The sequence below is a fragment of the Capsicum annuum genome, chromosome 2, assembly GCF_002878395.1.
Source record: "Capsicum annuum cultivar UCD-10X-F1 chromosome 2, UCD10Xv1.1, whole genome shotgun sequence".
Taxonomy (NCBI): domain Eukaryota; kingdom Viridiplantae; phylum Streptophyta; class Magnoliopsida; order Solanales; family Solanaceae; genus Capsicum; species Capsicum annuum.
In genome coordinates this window covers 123,933,936-123,950,117 of record NC_061112.1, presented here as the reverse complement: position 1 = coordinate 123,950,117, position 16,182 = coordinate 123,933,936, and the positions used below count along the sequence as shown (strand labels likewise).

Here is a 16,182-nt window from a genome sequence, read left to right as displayed (position 1 = left end):
ACAACTTAAGCCCTCCTTTTTTGCTTATCTATAGATCTAATGTCAAAATCAAGGAAGAATAAAATCTTCTATCATGAAATGATGTGACTCAGACTTAATATCTTTTTTCCCCTCTCTAAGCTAAATATTTTTTTTGTAGCAGATATTATTAAAATCCATTCTACTCAAAACAGTAAGTTAGTAACTCGGCTCAATTAATTAATGTTTTTATGCTGTAATTAAGGATTGCCTATTTTTTCATATCTCAACCAATAAGATTTTTCTCTTCACCAAATAATGTGAATGCAGTCACATAAAAACGTAATCACTAGTTTGACTTTGACAATCCTAAATTATCCTGTTCAAATTAGCATGATTAAAAATTTAAATATCAAAAAATGGAAACTGACGGTAATCAGACGTGAAATTCATGTTAGCTTTACATTATGATGATGTAAAATAAATGCCATAAAGTTCAATATCAATGACCTAAGGTACCAAGAAAAGTGTTTGAAAAGGCCGACAATTAGGTATGCAAGTCTGCAACAAATAGGTAGACCTCACAATTGCACGCACACTCAAGAACACATGCAATAGACATCTTCATTTTTTATAAAAATATATAATATTGTATTGCTGCTTACAAATTAAAGAGAATAATATGCAAACAATATCCCGTTTATCTAATTAAGTAATAATATACAAACAATATCCCGTTGAAGCAACTATCTAATTAAGTAATGTCAGGACCCAAATCCCTATTACCCTACCACCAATATCATTGTTGTAACACCTAGCTATTTAGGTCACAACCTTGCAGGATAGAACTTTTGTTTGGCAAAGCCATGCACGTTCGGTTTAGCGTATATGAGAGAGCCAAAACTGGCGTATTGGGAGCATAACTTTCTGCGAGGGTCATATCATGTACAAGTAGAAATATCTCAGCTCAATCTGCGCTGCTTCACCTGATGTTGTAAACCTTCACTACCTTGGATGTATCGCAGACAACTAAGTTCTCTGAATCAGTAGGAGTTGTGCAAAGCCAATTCACCTACTTAAAGAACCGATTGTGAGACAAATATACGAAATAACTGAGGTATGAAGTGGGGGACACAGAGGGCATAAAAAGCAATGAAGTGGAACTCACTTTTCTGCTCAAACTTAAGCTAGAACGAAGGAAATCGTTGCCACTGCTAGTCTCACCAGCCATGAAAAACTTACACCAATCCCATACTTTTACTTGTTTGTCATTTCCACCTGATATTATGAACTTCCCTTTGTCTCCAAATGTGGAAAAAGTCCTAACAGAATTTCAGCAGATTAGTGCCGGCTGGCAACGGTAGATTTGAGCATGCTATGCTTTATAGAAAACTTACACACGGGATACAGCAGCACTGTGTCCTCCCATAGAGTGATCAAGGTGCAGGTCTCCTCCATTTTGATTTCCACTTTCAGGATCAGCAGAAGAACTGCCAACTTTAGGGGCTGGCTTAGAACCTTTCTTGGGTTTAGTTGAACTCTTGGACTTGACAGTATCGAGCTCTGACTCAACGTTCATAACAGAAACAACTCCATCACCCCTAGCCACAGCACAAATCTTCACAAATTTATCCACCACAGCAACATCAGGAACAGTCAGAGCATGAACAAAGGCAGGGTTCAAACATTGTCCCGTATTACCTTTATTTCCTGTGTCAAGTGTGCCTACAGCAAAAACAAAGAGAACTTCAACTGCCAATCTAATAAGCTAGATATATCCAGATGGAATATTCTAATACATTAGCTGGGCTAAGAGTATTGGATGCTGGTATGTGTCTGAAACTACATTCAGCCATTCGGTTTTGTCTGTGTTGTGAAGGATACAAATATTCTAAAACATTAGCTGGGCTAAGAGTATTGGATGCTGGTATGTGTCTGACACTACATTCAGCCATTCGGTTTTGTCTGTGTTGTGAAGGATACACTGGAAATGCCCATTGTAGAGGAGCATTATCTATGTGACCCATCAGCAGCCCAGTATAACGAAAAATGACTTACCCGGTATTTTCAAAGCCCAGAATTCCTTTTAAGCTCATATAGGTCTTCATAAACCCCCTCTCATAAACCCTCTCACTTTTTCCTTTGCCTTCAAAATGAATTTGTTTTCTCCCTTTTCATTTCTAAATGGGTTTAGAGTTTCTTCAACTCTTCATCCTCGTTTTTATGGGTAGTTTGTTAACTTTTTCCTAAACATTTTGCTTAATTGTTTTTATTATCTTACTTACTGATATTGCTCTTCTTCAGGGAAAATGCTGCAAAATTAATCAAGTCAGGAGTTCAAATTGTTCCGGAATCTGAAGTTTACGTGGTTGAATGTCTTAGAGTCTTCTCTCGAATTTTAAATCCTGGAATTTATTTTTTGATACCTTTTATTGATCGTATATCGTTCGTTCATTCCTCGAAAGAACGATGTCATTTTGGATGATTTGGTATGTGAAACAAAGGATAACAAAACTATGACGGTGAAAAGTAGTTTGTCGTTTAAGGTATAATAATTATTCTATTTTACTGTTTGGTATTGATGATTTAGGTTATTATTAATTTTTCATTTTGATATAGGTCTATTTAGCAAATCTGCAAATTTTTGAAATTTTTATTTTTGATATAGGTCTATTTAGCAAATCTGCAATATATAGAAATAGAACAATAGAATTGTTTGGTATTCATGGTAATTGACGGTGAAAAGTAGTTTGTCGTTTAAGGTATAATAATAATTATTTGGTATTGATGATTTAGGTTATTATTAATTTTTCATTTTGATATAGGTCTATTTAGCAAATCTGTAAATTTTTGTTTTGATATAGGTCTATTTAGCAAATTTGCAATATATAAAAATAGAACAGTATAACTGTTTGGTATTCATGGTAATTCTTTATTACGATATAAGTGATATCCGAGGTATCAAATCTACAATACATTGTTCAGCAAACTGCCCTTGATATCTTAGCATACTAGTTATCAAAATGGACTTTGATGGAAATAATTTCTGAAAGGCCAATCGTAATATTCTTTGTTGAGGTATCTTGCCTCGCACTTTGTTTTTCGTGTAAATACTGGCTATGTTGCTGTCGTTGTTGTTGTTGTAGTAATTGATTATTTGTTTTATTAACGTGGTGTAGGCACATTTGAAGATTGTCGTTACACCTTGGGGTATACAAATCAACAGATTTATAATACGTACGTTATATTCGAAATTATTTTCATTATATTTGTATAAGGTTATTTCTTATAATTTTTTGTAATTTTTTTTATTTTGGCAGGTCGTGCTTCTGAATTCGTTGGTAGCGATGTAAAGTTTTCTGCAAAGTCTCTTTTAATCTCAAAACTCAAAAATTATGCATCAAGTGGTACTGGTCTGTTTTGGTTTATTTACTTCATTTACACTAAACTTTTGGAAACGAAAACGAATGGAACTGGAGGCAGTGGGAATGAGAATGGCACTGGAATTGGAGGCAGTGTGTATGGCACTGGAACTGGAGGCAGTGTGTATGGAGGCAATGGAACTGGAGGCAGTGTGAATGGCACATTAGCTAATACATTACTACAGGCTTTGTGTTCACACTGCCTCCAATTACATTACTACAGGCTTTGTGTTCACACTCCCTCCAGTTCCAGTACCATTTACACTGCTTCCAGTTCCATTGCCTCCATACACACTACCTCCAGTTCCAGTGCCATACACACTGCCTCCAGTTCCAGTGCTATTCACATTGCCTCCAATTCCAGTGCCATTCTTATTCACACTGCCTCCATTCCCACTGCCTCCAGTTCCATTCATTTCCGTTTTCAAGAATCTAGTGTAAATGAAGTAAATAAACCAAAACAGACCAGTACTGCCTGATGCATAATTTTTGAGTTCTGAGATTAAAAGAGACTTTGCAGAAGACTTTACATCACTATCAACAAATTTAGAAACGTGACATGCCGAAATAAAAAAACATACAAAAAATTATAAGAAATAACCATATACAAATATAATGAAAATAACTTCGAATATAACGTACGTATTATAAATCTGTTGATTTGTATACCCCAAGGTGTAACGGTAATCTTCAAATGTGCCTACACCACGTTAATAAAATAAATAATCAATTACTATAACAACGACAACAACATAACCAGTATTTACACGAAAAACAAAGTGCGAGGCAAGATACCTTAACAAAGAATATTACGATTGGCCTTTCAGAAATTATTTCCATCAAAGTCTATTTTGATAACTGGTATGCTAAGATATCAAGGGCAGTTTGCTGAACAGTGTATTGTAGATTTGATACCCCAGATATCACTTATATCGTAATAAAGAATTACCATGAATACCAAACAGTTATACTGTTCTATTTCTATATATTGCAGATTTGCCAAATAGACCCATATCAAAACAAAAATTTGCAGATTTGCTAAATAGACCTTATATCAAAATGAAAAATTAATAATAACCTAAATCATCAATACCAAACAATAAAATACAATAATTATTATACCTTAAACGACAAACAATTTTTCACCGTCAATTACCATGAATACCAAACAATTCTATTGTTCTATTTCTATATATTGCAGATTTGCTAAATAGACCTATATCAAAAACAAAAATTTGCAGATTTGCTAAATAGACCTATATCAAAATGAAAAAATTAATAATAACATAAATCATCAATACCAAACAGTAATATAGAATTATTATTATACCTTAAACGACAAACTACTTTTCACCGTCATAGTTTTGTTATCCTTTGTTTCACATACCAAATCATCCAAAATGACATATCGTTCTTTCAATGAATGAACGAACGATATACTATCGATAAAAGGTATCAAAAAATAAATTTTAGGATTTAAAATTCGAGAGGACTCTAAGACATTCAACCACGTAAACTTCAGATTCCGGAACAATTTGAACTCCTGACTTGATTAATTTTGCAGCATTTTCCCCAAAGAAGAGCAATATTAATAAGATAATAAAAACAATTAAACAAAACGTTTAGGAAAAAGTTAACAAACTACCCATAAAAACGAGAACGAGGACGAAGAGTTGAAGAAACCCTAAACCCATTTAGAAATGAAAGGGGTGAAAGGGGAGAAAACAGATTCATTTTGAAGGCAAAGGAAAAAGTGAGGAGGGGGTTTATGAGGGGGTTTATGAGGGGGTTTATGAAGACCTATATGAGCTTAAAAGGAACTCTGGGCTTTGAAAATACCAGGTAAGTCATTTTTTGGTTATACTGGGCCGCTGATGGGTCACATAGATAATGCTCCTCTACAATGGGTCGTTGAAAAAGGCCAAGCCACCACAATTCCATTATACTGCTGGGCCGCTGAAAAAGTCCCAGTTAAATGGGCCAAATCTCCTCCACAATTGGGTATCCATGTCCCTCAACACACATTGAAAACATATCCAAACCTATAATAGCAATATATACAATTAATAACATACAATCAAGAAAAAAAAATTACCAGAGTGAAAAGAATAAAAGAAAGTTCACGATAAGCTGAAACAAAATATAGAAAAAGAATCATACTAGATCGACGGAAAAAAAAGTCGAAGATCAAAGAATCAAAGAATCATAAGGGAAAATTTTGGGATTGAAACAAACATCAATACTAAATTAAGAAAATATTTCAAAGCCTATACCAAACAAGATTTAATACAAGAAAACATAGGGGGTAAATTGTAAAAAAAATAAAATTAAAACTACATCGACAAAATCAAGTCAAAGATTTTTAAAAGATCTAGTATTAAAAAAAAAGATTAAAGCAAAAGCAGATCTAATATAAATCAAAATGGGAACAAAAAGACCCAAAAACTAAATTAACCAAACAAATAATACCAAAGACTAAACAAGTTATATATATTTAAATTTATATTTTCAATGCATAATTAATAAGGCATTTGATAAAATAGATCCCTAAAAAATATTCTTCTTAATAGGTGTGTCAAGTCTATCGGAGCCAACTAATATGAAACAGAGGGAGTACAATATTAAAAATACATTATCAAATAGTAATATATAATTTATTCATTTTACTCATAGTATTAAACACTCTCTCGTTTCATCTTATATGTCGTCTTTTTTCCAACCAATCCTGTAAGGTTGTGACCTAAATAGCTAGGTGCTACAGCAATGATATTGGTAGTAGGGTAATAGGGATTTGGGTCCTGAGACATTGATTTTGCAGATTGACATTACTTAATTAGATAGTTGCTTCAACGAAATATTGTTTGTATATTATTCTCTTTTTTGGATGAAGTAATAAGAAATTGCATTACTGGCATCAAGAAGATGCAGAATAGTACAAAAGTTCGAGAAAGACAGAAGTACATTAGCTCAAAAACAAAAGGCTACACTAGTACCAGGGAGCTAACAAAGTTCAGAAAGTTCTCAGGGGAATCTATGGGTGAAAGGTTATGCCAACTATATAGATACAAAAGACACCTAGCCTTAAGGGAGTGATTTGGAGTTGATAAACCTTCAAAACATCTGTTGTTCCTTTCAGACCATACGCACCAACAAATACAAGAAGGTATCATCTTCCAGATTGGCTTGATGGCCTTACCAACTCTCCAATTGCACCAACACTCAAAGGCCTCGTTGGTGCTATGTGGCATTAACCATTTAATATCAAATATAGACAGAAACATACTCCACAAGCCAGCAACAACTTTACAATGTAAAAATAGATGATTGTTGGACTCAATGTTCTGATGGCACATGTAACATCTGTTGGCAATCTGAAATTTCCTTTTCTTAAGGTTATCTTGAGTAAGGCAAGCTTCACGAAGAGCTGTCCAGCTGAAGCATATAATCTTTGGTGGGAGCTTTGTCTTCCATATCAACTTCCATGGCCAATTATCAAGCACTCCATTAGGAGCAAATGAGATTACATAGCTTGCTTTCACTGAGTATTTACCATCCTTGTCACTATCCCACCTTAACTTGTCTACTTCCTGGACATTTATCACCTGGCCTTCTAGCCTAGAGAACAAGTTGACCACTTCTTCGATTTCCCAATCTTGTAGGTTCCTTCTGAAAAGTACATTCCAGGTGTTGTCTTCCCTATTCTGAGAGATGAAGAATTTGGTGCACGGGCAATTTGAAACAGCCTAAGGAATTCCTCCATCAGAATGATATTGTCCAGCCACCTATCCTTCCAAAACCTGATATGTATACCATTACCTGCTACCAACCGAGTGTTTTGAAAGAACTCATCTTTAAACTTGCATATACTCTTCCATAGGCCTACACCATGAGGGTAGTTGGACAGCTTGGAGCACCAATGATTTTCGACTCCATGTTTTGCCTTGATTACTTCCTTCCATAAAGCTTGATCCACCTGAGTATACTTCCATATCCATTTCATGAGTAAGCATTTGTTGTGAAGTGCTAAATCTTTTATGCCCAATCCTCCCATTTGTTTTGGCCTTACCACTTTAATCCACTTCACCAGGTGAAACTTGTGATCCTTATTGTTACCCTCCCATAAGAAATCCCTCCTGATCCTATCAAGCTGCTTCAATATCTTGCTAGGTATGGGAAATAAAGTCATGTAGTAAGTTGAAATACTGTCTAACACGCTGTTAATCAGTGTCAATCTCCCACCCATTGAAAGATACTGCATCTGCCAAGATGCCAACTTTTCCTCGAACTTCTCAATCATCCCATCCCAAATAGATGTAGATCCAAATGCGGCACCCAGGGGTAGTCCAAGATAAGTGGTTGGGAGGGAACCAATGTTACAACCAAGTATTCCTGCAAGCTCTTCTAGGTCTGAAACCTCATTAACAGGGAATTTAACACTTTTTAACATATTTATATGAAGGCCCGAAAGTGATTCAAACATGAGCAGTGTTAGATTTAGGTAAAGAACTTGAGACCTATTTGCTCTACAGAAAACAAGGGTGTCATCAGCATACAGTAAGTGTGAGACATTAACAGTATTCCTTGTGCCAACATTAAAACTATCTAGCCATTGCAGCTACTTGGCCTTATCCAACATATTACTAAGGCCCTCCATGGCTAAGATAAAAAGAAAAGGAGAGAGGGGATCTCCCAGCCTGAGCCCCTTTTGTGGTGAGAAGAAACCAACTGGACTTCCATTCACTAGAACTGAATACTTCACTGTGGTGATGCTGAACTCGATCCATTTAATCCACCTTTCTCCAAAACCCATTTGTCTCAGAATGGAGAAGAAGTATGACCAATTGAATTGGTCAAAAGCTTTTTCTATGTCTAGTTTGCATAGGATGCCCGGTTCCTTACTTTTTATTCTCCAATCCAGAACTTCATTTGCAATTAGAGCCGCATCTGCGATTTGCCTGTCCTTGATGAAAGCATTTTGATGATTGGAAACAAGTTTCCCCATTACAACCTTGAGCCTTTCTGCCAGCACTTTGGCCGCGATCTTGTAAACGCTCCCAATTAGACTGATTGGCCTATAATCTTTTAGGTGAATTGCTCCTTTTTTCTTTGGCACCAAAGCAATACAATATTATATATTTTACTAAAAACTCTCTTTAATTTGTAAGCAGCAATACAATATTATATATTTTACTAAAAACTCTTTGGATGAAGATGTTTGTTCCATGTGTGCTTGAGTGTGCGTGCAATTGTGAGATCTACCTATTTGTTGCAGACTTGCATACCTAATTGTGGGTCTTGTCAAACAATTTTCTTGGTACATTAGGTCATTGATGTGTCCAATACATTGATATTGAACTTTGTGGCATATATAACATCTATTTTACATCATCATATGTAAAGGTAACATGAATTTCATATGACTTGTTATTACCTAATGTATTACATAGCTAATGTATTAGATCAATGTATTAGAATATTCCATCTTGATATATCTAGCTTATTAGATTGGCTGTTGACCCTTGTACTTGGTTGTGACCTAAATAGCTAGGTGCTACAGCAATGATATTGGTGGGAGGGTAATAGGGATTTGGGTCATGAGACATTGATCTAATACATCAGTTCTAATACATTAGCCAATATATATCTAATACATTAGCTGGGCTAAGAGTATTGGATGCTGGTATGTGTCCGACACTACATTCAGCCATTAGGTTTTGTCTGTGTTGTGAAGGATACACTGGAAATGCCCATGACTGTCCAAGATAGGTGAACATAGGTAAAATGATGAGCATGGTACCAAAGATGTTGCAGAAAGGCTGAGTTTGATTCTTTTGGAAAATGGCGACAAGATAACCAAAATTACATTTAACCTGCAGGAAGCAGCAATCATATTTTTAGGTCTCACGTGAACTTGGCTGAACAGTAGGCATTTTGAGCATTAAAGTAGTTGGATCCCACTGGAGTAGTCATGAGTTGCTTCTGGACAATCTTGCTTAGGCGGACAACTTGAAATGTAGAAAATCACTCTTACAAAACAATATGACACATCCACGAACTAAGAGCTCTAGAATAATATTTAAATGGGAGGAAGATAATCGACTATCTACTCCCAACCCCAATCGATTATCTACTCCCAACCCCCCTTTCTCAGCAACAAATTGAAATCTCAATGATGCTTTAAGACCAATGGAGGATACTTTTAGATATAATTCTAAATGTAAGCCATTCCCATGCTCCAACAATTGACCAAAGACCAGTTATCTGATTACTTAATAACTCATTGAGCATTTCTTCTGCCACATAACCAATACCATAGAAAATGGAAAATAGAAAGCAACACTACACAGTGTTACGCACTTCACTCATACTTCCAAAACTTTTCTCCGAGAATCCAAGTTTGCTTATAACAATATCATTTTATCGTATTTAGTCCTACAGTTAAAATATTAATACTGTCTTAAACATATTCAACAATTACATATCCTATTTAAACTGCTATATGAAAATTCAATAAAAACCATCTGCTCTTAATTAACCAACTAGAATAATGGAATGGCTGGATTCTTGGTTATTTTATTTTACATTTTTTGAAGGATAAGCCACTAGACTATTTACCTGATATAATAAAAAAGTTTTCCTCAAAGGTGTAAACTATCTAATCCTCTATGTTTTCAATGTTAATAATCTCCTGTGATCAAAATATAGAGAGATAACTACAAGATATTCTAAAACTTAGTGATTTGCTTCTCTTCCAGCTATGTAGTAAGGCATGCCTAAAACTCGGTGGATATGTAGCTATTGTAGTAAGACACCTAAAATTCAGATTCAGAAATTGCAGACCTAGAAAAGAGTGCATAATAGAAGGCTTAACATACCAAAGTCCCAAATCTTCCGCTGCCGTCCCTTGGAAAAGTCCCATAGCACAAGTTTTGAATCAAGACCTCCAGTGATGACTACAAGATGACACAAAAACACAAGATACTATTGTCATCAGCTTATAAGAAACATCACTAAAAATTTTACCGAGGAAGCTAACTTAGCAAGAGCATTAGCAGACTGATAATATAAAGTTGGGCACAGTAATTGATAGTTAACATTGTTCTCCAAGCATCATCGGAAATTGAATAATATGTAGTAGGCTGTACAATTTGCACATATTACAAACATCTTATGTACCACAACTTGCATAGTTTATGAAACCATATGTTGCCATCCCATATAGATTAAACTAGTGATTGGTTGCACAAAGTGATTGGTTGCACATGGAACCCTACATCAAGATTCTCTGATTTAAAGGGCCAAAGGATGTCATATACTTTGTGTTTGCATCTCTCTTTGAAGTCTCGCTTTCTCTCTCTCACACACGCACACAGTGAGAGAGAGAAACAGAGAGACAGCAACTGTTAAAAAAAGTATTAATGACTTCAATAATCAAAACACATAATATGATTCCAGATCACAGTTACTTGTCTATCATTGTTAAAATGGTATAGTTCTTTACAAGATTATGAATAATTTGTCAAATGCTAATGCAAACCTTCTGAAACCATTCTGCTTAAAACTCACAAAGAGTACTAGAAGTACAACTTAGATGATGATTAGTTTCTCCAAGAAATGTGAAGTCTATGTATTAGTGGACATCGTATACCTCTAAAGTAACTTTGGATAAAAACATTATTGTACTTCTTATTGGTGCCAAAATTTCAAGTGTGTTCGGGTCGTATGTGTATCTAGAGGGGGAACGTCAATGTCAAGGAGGGGAGGAAACAGGACTTCTGAAAATTTTAGTTAAAAAGGTACCTTCCCAAGGTCTCCAAGGGATGAACTGAACACTGCTACATATCTGATAAGATAGTGAAGGTCACAAATGACAATAGGTTCGGAATAAAAAAATAGTTCCCTATGTGAAGTTGGGAAAGAAAAATTGGAATTAACCTTCACAGCCAAAATACAAGAGGACTTCACATGCCAGAAAGATAATACAAGAAGGGAACAACAAATAAATGGATGTATAACAGTAACAGTTTGATTAAAATGAATGACATAAAAAAAATCATTATGTTTATGGGGCAAAGTACAAACTAGTCATCGTAATTATATACAAAGGGATACACTTGTGTGGCCATCTCTCAATGTTTTGTACATGCGATTTTGGCGTATGTCAATGATCTGCAACACAAGTAACACTTTAGATTTCTAACATATATATGGAAACAGAGAAACAGATGTCCGACATACTTATGGAAACGAGAAACTGTTCTACCTTGACATCACCACTATCATCTGCTGCAGCAAGGAATGATGACTTTGAGCTGCAAGCAATCTACAAAACAGAAAGGTTAAGCACACATGAACTTTTGTGCTTTTATAACTTGTTCCTAAATTTATTCAAGTCTAACTCCGTGAACTAGTGCTCAAAAAAACCAAATAAATGGACGAGGTTAAGAGATAAGAATAGTAAAGAACTGAGAAATTTAGGTGAAGTGCTAGGAATGGAAGTCCCAAAATACTAACAAGTGCTTGAATAAGAGTCTAGAGGTTAATAAAAAAAATGCTGAAGATAGCAAGACACTGTATTACTGATACGCCCAAACTACAACTTCTTTTACAGAAGTGTAAGCGGTCGTCGTCAAATATATAACCCAACCAAGGTTCGGTTATATATTTGACGACGACCGCTTACACTTCTGTAAAAGAAGTTGTAGTTTGGGCGTATCAATTATCAACTGAACTAATGACCGGTAGTATCTGATAACATGACTAATGAAAAATAACAAAAGGAGCACAAGAGCAGATTTCGCGAAGAGGTGAACAATATAAAATTTGTAGTGCAAAAATCCAATATCAGATGGTAGGTAACTTCCAATGACACAGGCAGTGAGACAAAGAAAACATAAGGTTAGAAAAGGAAAACAAATAGCAATTGTACCTGATTTATCTCATCCTTGTTGTAATTGTAACTGTGCAATAATTTTGGAGCAGTAACCTTGAGATACAGTTAGCTTGATTAATAACCCAAATTTTGTGCACAAAAGTGATAAAAGAGAATCAGTGCAGAGAACCCAACTCTAACCAAGTTACAACATAAAATCAAGGGAAAGTGTTTCAGTAAGAGAGATATCGGTAAAGGCCTAAAGTAGCCATTTACAAGCACCAGAATCTCAGAAGCAGCGGTAAATTATAAATGCACATAAAACAAACAAGTTAAAAAGCACAGAAAAGTAATGCTGGAACAATATAACATTACCATATTCACATCAAAGCATTTGACTTCACTTCCCAATGAGACATAAAAAACATCCTCATTTCCTGCATTGTAGATACCGTGTTTGAGATTGACGATTCTCATGAATTTCAAATTATGCTAAGAGAGATCTCAAAATCAATAGTAACTTAATTCTCAGTAACTGTCCTAAAAATAGCATATTATTTTGTCAAAAATCAATAGTTTTCAGTTGGTATGTTCTTTGTTAGTGTTAAGAGTATTAGAGTTGCAATATAAGTTAGAATGGTCTATGCTAATTATTATCGCTCAACAATACCATGTGTATTCTTGGTAACAATTCCAGTGACAATACACCTCATTCGAGGCAAATGTTTTGGCGACATCGTGCCTCTTCCCGGTTATAATTCTGACGGTTCGGCACATATTTCTCATTGCTATTCCAGTGACAACACACCTCTTATCCAGTGGTTTTTGTGGCAACACCATGCCCTTTTTGACGACTTTTTGTGGCAGTAGTGCGGCACTACCATTTTCAACCACCGCACTTCTTCAACTCCATAACATGTGTTATCGTAAACATTGTCACTATGCCAAACAAAAGATACATACTTTTTCATGTAACCAATTGGCACACATTTCGAAACTCGATGGATAATGCATCAGCCCCTCTCCACGTAAATAGCAGGATTCTTTTTTCTCCAGTCCAGTTCTTAGCCCGTTTTTATTCGCCTTGATGATGGATATATTGACGCGACGTATTCAAGGAGAGATGCTTTGGTGTATGCTTTTTGCGGATGATATAGTTTTGATTGATGAGACGCGGGGAGGTGTTAATGATAAATTGGAAGTTTGGAGACAAATCCTGGAGTCTAAAGGGTTCAGGTTGAGTAGGGCCAAGACGGAGTACTTGGAATGCAAGTTTAATGACTTGAGGCAGGAGGATGAGGTGGTAGTGAAGTTAGATTCCAGGTGATTTGTAAAAGGGATAGTTTTAAGTATCTTGGAGCTATGATTTAAGGGGATGGAGAGATCGATGAGGATGTCTCTCATTGTATTGTGGCAAGTTGGATGGAGTGGAGGCACGCCTCGGGGGTTTTGTGTAACAAGAAGGTGTCTCCCAAGCTGAAAGGCAAATTCAATAGAGTTGCAGTCCGTCCGGCCATGCTGTATGGAGCAGAGTGTTGGCCTGTTAAGAACTCTCACCTCTAAAAGTTGAAGGTGACGGAAAAGAGGATGCTGCGGTGGGTGTGTGGACTTACTAGGGGTGACAGGATTAGGAATGAGATTATTCGGGAGAAGGTGGGGGTGGCGTCGGTGGAAGACAAGATGCGGGAAGTGAGGTTGCGATGGTTTGGGCATGTGATGAGGAGGGGCACTGATGCCTCTGTTCGTAGGTGTGAGAGGTTGACCTTGGATGGCTTCAGGCGGGGTAAGGGTAGGCCGAAGAAATATTGGAGAGGTTATTAGACGTTACATGGAGCAGTTACAGTTTATTGAGGACATGACCCTAGATAGGAAGGTATGGAGGACGCATATTAAGATAGAGGGCTAGTGTGTTTGGATGAGTCGTAGTCAGTAGTTAGCAGCACTTTGGGGTAGCTTGGCTAATAGTCGTAGGGCTTTGTCCATAGGTTGGAGCTTCTAGTTAGGTGGGTTGGGGGGAGGTGTGTGCCTTTGGTTTGTTCGTATATAGTATTTCCTTCTGGGTGTTGTATCTTTGTTATTATATCTTGTTTCTTGTTATATGACGATTTTATTTACCGTCATTATGTCCTGAGCCGGGGATCTATCAGAAACAGCCTCTCTACTTCTCCGGAGGTAGAGGTAGTGGTATGGACTGCGTACATTCTATCCTCCCCAGACCCCACTATGTGGGAATATACTTGATTTTTTGTTGTTGTTGTTGTTGTTGACTGTTCAGACCCGTGACCATTTAACCCACACATCACGTGTTTTGCTCTCAACACTGGACATCAATCAGGCTCTATTTAGGTTTTGATTTTTTAATTGCAAAGCTGAGAAAAGCTTTGGTCATAATTGACAGAAGAAAAAATAAAGGGACAATGTAACAATGCTGGATATGATGCAATTAACACAAGAACAGACACACCACTGGTCTCTCAAGCATGAAATGGAATCCTCACAAGACAAGCTTTTTTATCTCTTCAACAGTTGCAAAACACCATCCCCCTGTATTGCTCCTTCCAGCATCTTCGGATTGTCATTCAAGTACAACAACAACAACAACATACCCAGTATAGTCCCACAAGTGGGATCTGGAGAAGGTAGAGAGAATGCATACCTTATCTCTACCATGTCAAGTAGAAAGGTTGTTTCCGAAAGACCCACGGCTCAAAGAAAGCAAAAACACAACATTTGAGAAGATATAAGCAAAAGCAGGACAGTAAGAAAGTAGAGGCATACAAGACAACAAGTAGTAATAGATAAATAACAATAATATGAAAATACTAAACTAATAAAAATACCGAAAATAATACTAATACTACTAACCGGAGAAACCAAATATAAAACTAACTACCACTAGCCTTCTACATGGATACTCGCCCTCTAAAGCCTCCTATCAAGGGTCATATCCTCGGTAAGCTGAATTGTTGCATGTCCTACCTAATCACCTCTCCCCAATACTTCTTCGGCAATAAATTATGTACAGATGAAATAACATATTTTGTTCAATCACGCAACACCAATTAAATAAGTAAACATTAAAAAAAAAAAAAAATAGAACTTGACAGCAGACCTGGCATGAAACAAATTGACGAAACAGGGTTACCATTCCCAACATCCATTGTAAAGATTCTATCTTTGCACCTCAAATCGAACCAGCAGACACAACCATCCTATTATTCCAAAGAAATTAATCAAATAAATAAACAAAAAATCAAAATTAGATATGTAGAATAAAGAAAAGGGGTTTACCTCAGCTGCTGTGGCAATTAAACCAGGGCGATTTAGGGAGGCGATACAGCAAGTGGTGCTGCCTTTGTGACCCTTAAGCTTTCTGGGCTCCTCCATTCTTTACGTGCTCTTACTTTTCACTCTTGGAAACGATGGTGATTAAAAACCCTTCTTGTACCCTTCTGTTCTCTCTATGTATTTTCTTTTTTGGGAAGGCAACGGTGTCGTATGGTTATAGACTAATACGTGAACAAGATAATTTGACATGTTTAATTAATTACTAGTTCTATACTCTTTACATAAGTTCATATTAGTTATTTTGCATCTCTTATTAATTTATTTTTCTTAATTTGTATAAAAGAAAAAAATAAATATATCAAGTAATCTAAATCGGAGATGATAACTTATTAATTATAGTAGTAAATTACTTGCTCCCTCTCTTTTAGGGGCCGTTTGGTAGAGTGTATAGGAATGATACAAAATATGGTGTATTAGTAATGCTTGTATTAACAACGCTTATGTTAGTTATACTTGCATTAGTTATGCTTGTATTTTTCTTATGCAGTGTTTGATTTGATGTATTAAAAATAACATGAATTACATAATTTAAAAAAAAAAAAATTACATAATTCCCTCAATATATATGTTGAAAAGGATGTG

The 16,182-nt window shown here is 36.0% G+C and overlaps 1 protein-coding gene across 2 annotated transcripts; it reads right to left on the bottom strand.

The window, feature by feature from the left end:
* Window positions 1-568: 568 nt before the first annotated feature.
* LOC107859262 (WD repeat-containing protein 53) lies at window positions 569-15,788 on the bottom strand. 2 transcript variants are annotated; one of them, XM_016704207.2, is made up of 11 exons: window positions 15,544-15,788; window positions 15,365-15,464; window positions 12,628-12,689; window positions 12,310-12,366; window positions 11,644-11,703; window positions 11,493-11,549; window positions 11,181-11,223; window positions 10,256-10,333; window positions 1,356-1,683; window positions 1,127-1,280; window positions 569-1,030 (listed from the first exon to the last, which is right to left on the bottom strand). In XM_016704207.2, the coding sequence occupies exons 1-11, from the start codon at window positions 15,637-15,639 to the stop codon at window positions 941-943; spliced, it is 1,125 nt and encodes a 374-aa protein (XP_016559693.2). In that variant the 5' UTR covers window positions 15,640-15,788; the 3' UTR covers window positions 569-940. The 2 variants fall into 2 exon arrangements, with proteins under 2 accessions (XP_016559693.2, XP_047262783.1); XM_047406827.1 differs by lacking the exon at window positions 12,310-12,366 and having other exon boundaries at window positions 15,544-15,741.
* Window positions 15,789-16,182: the final 394 nt, after the last annotated feature.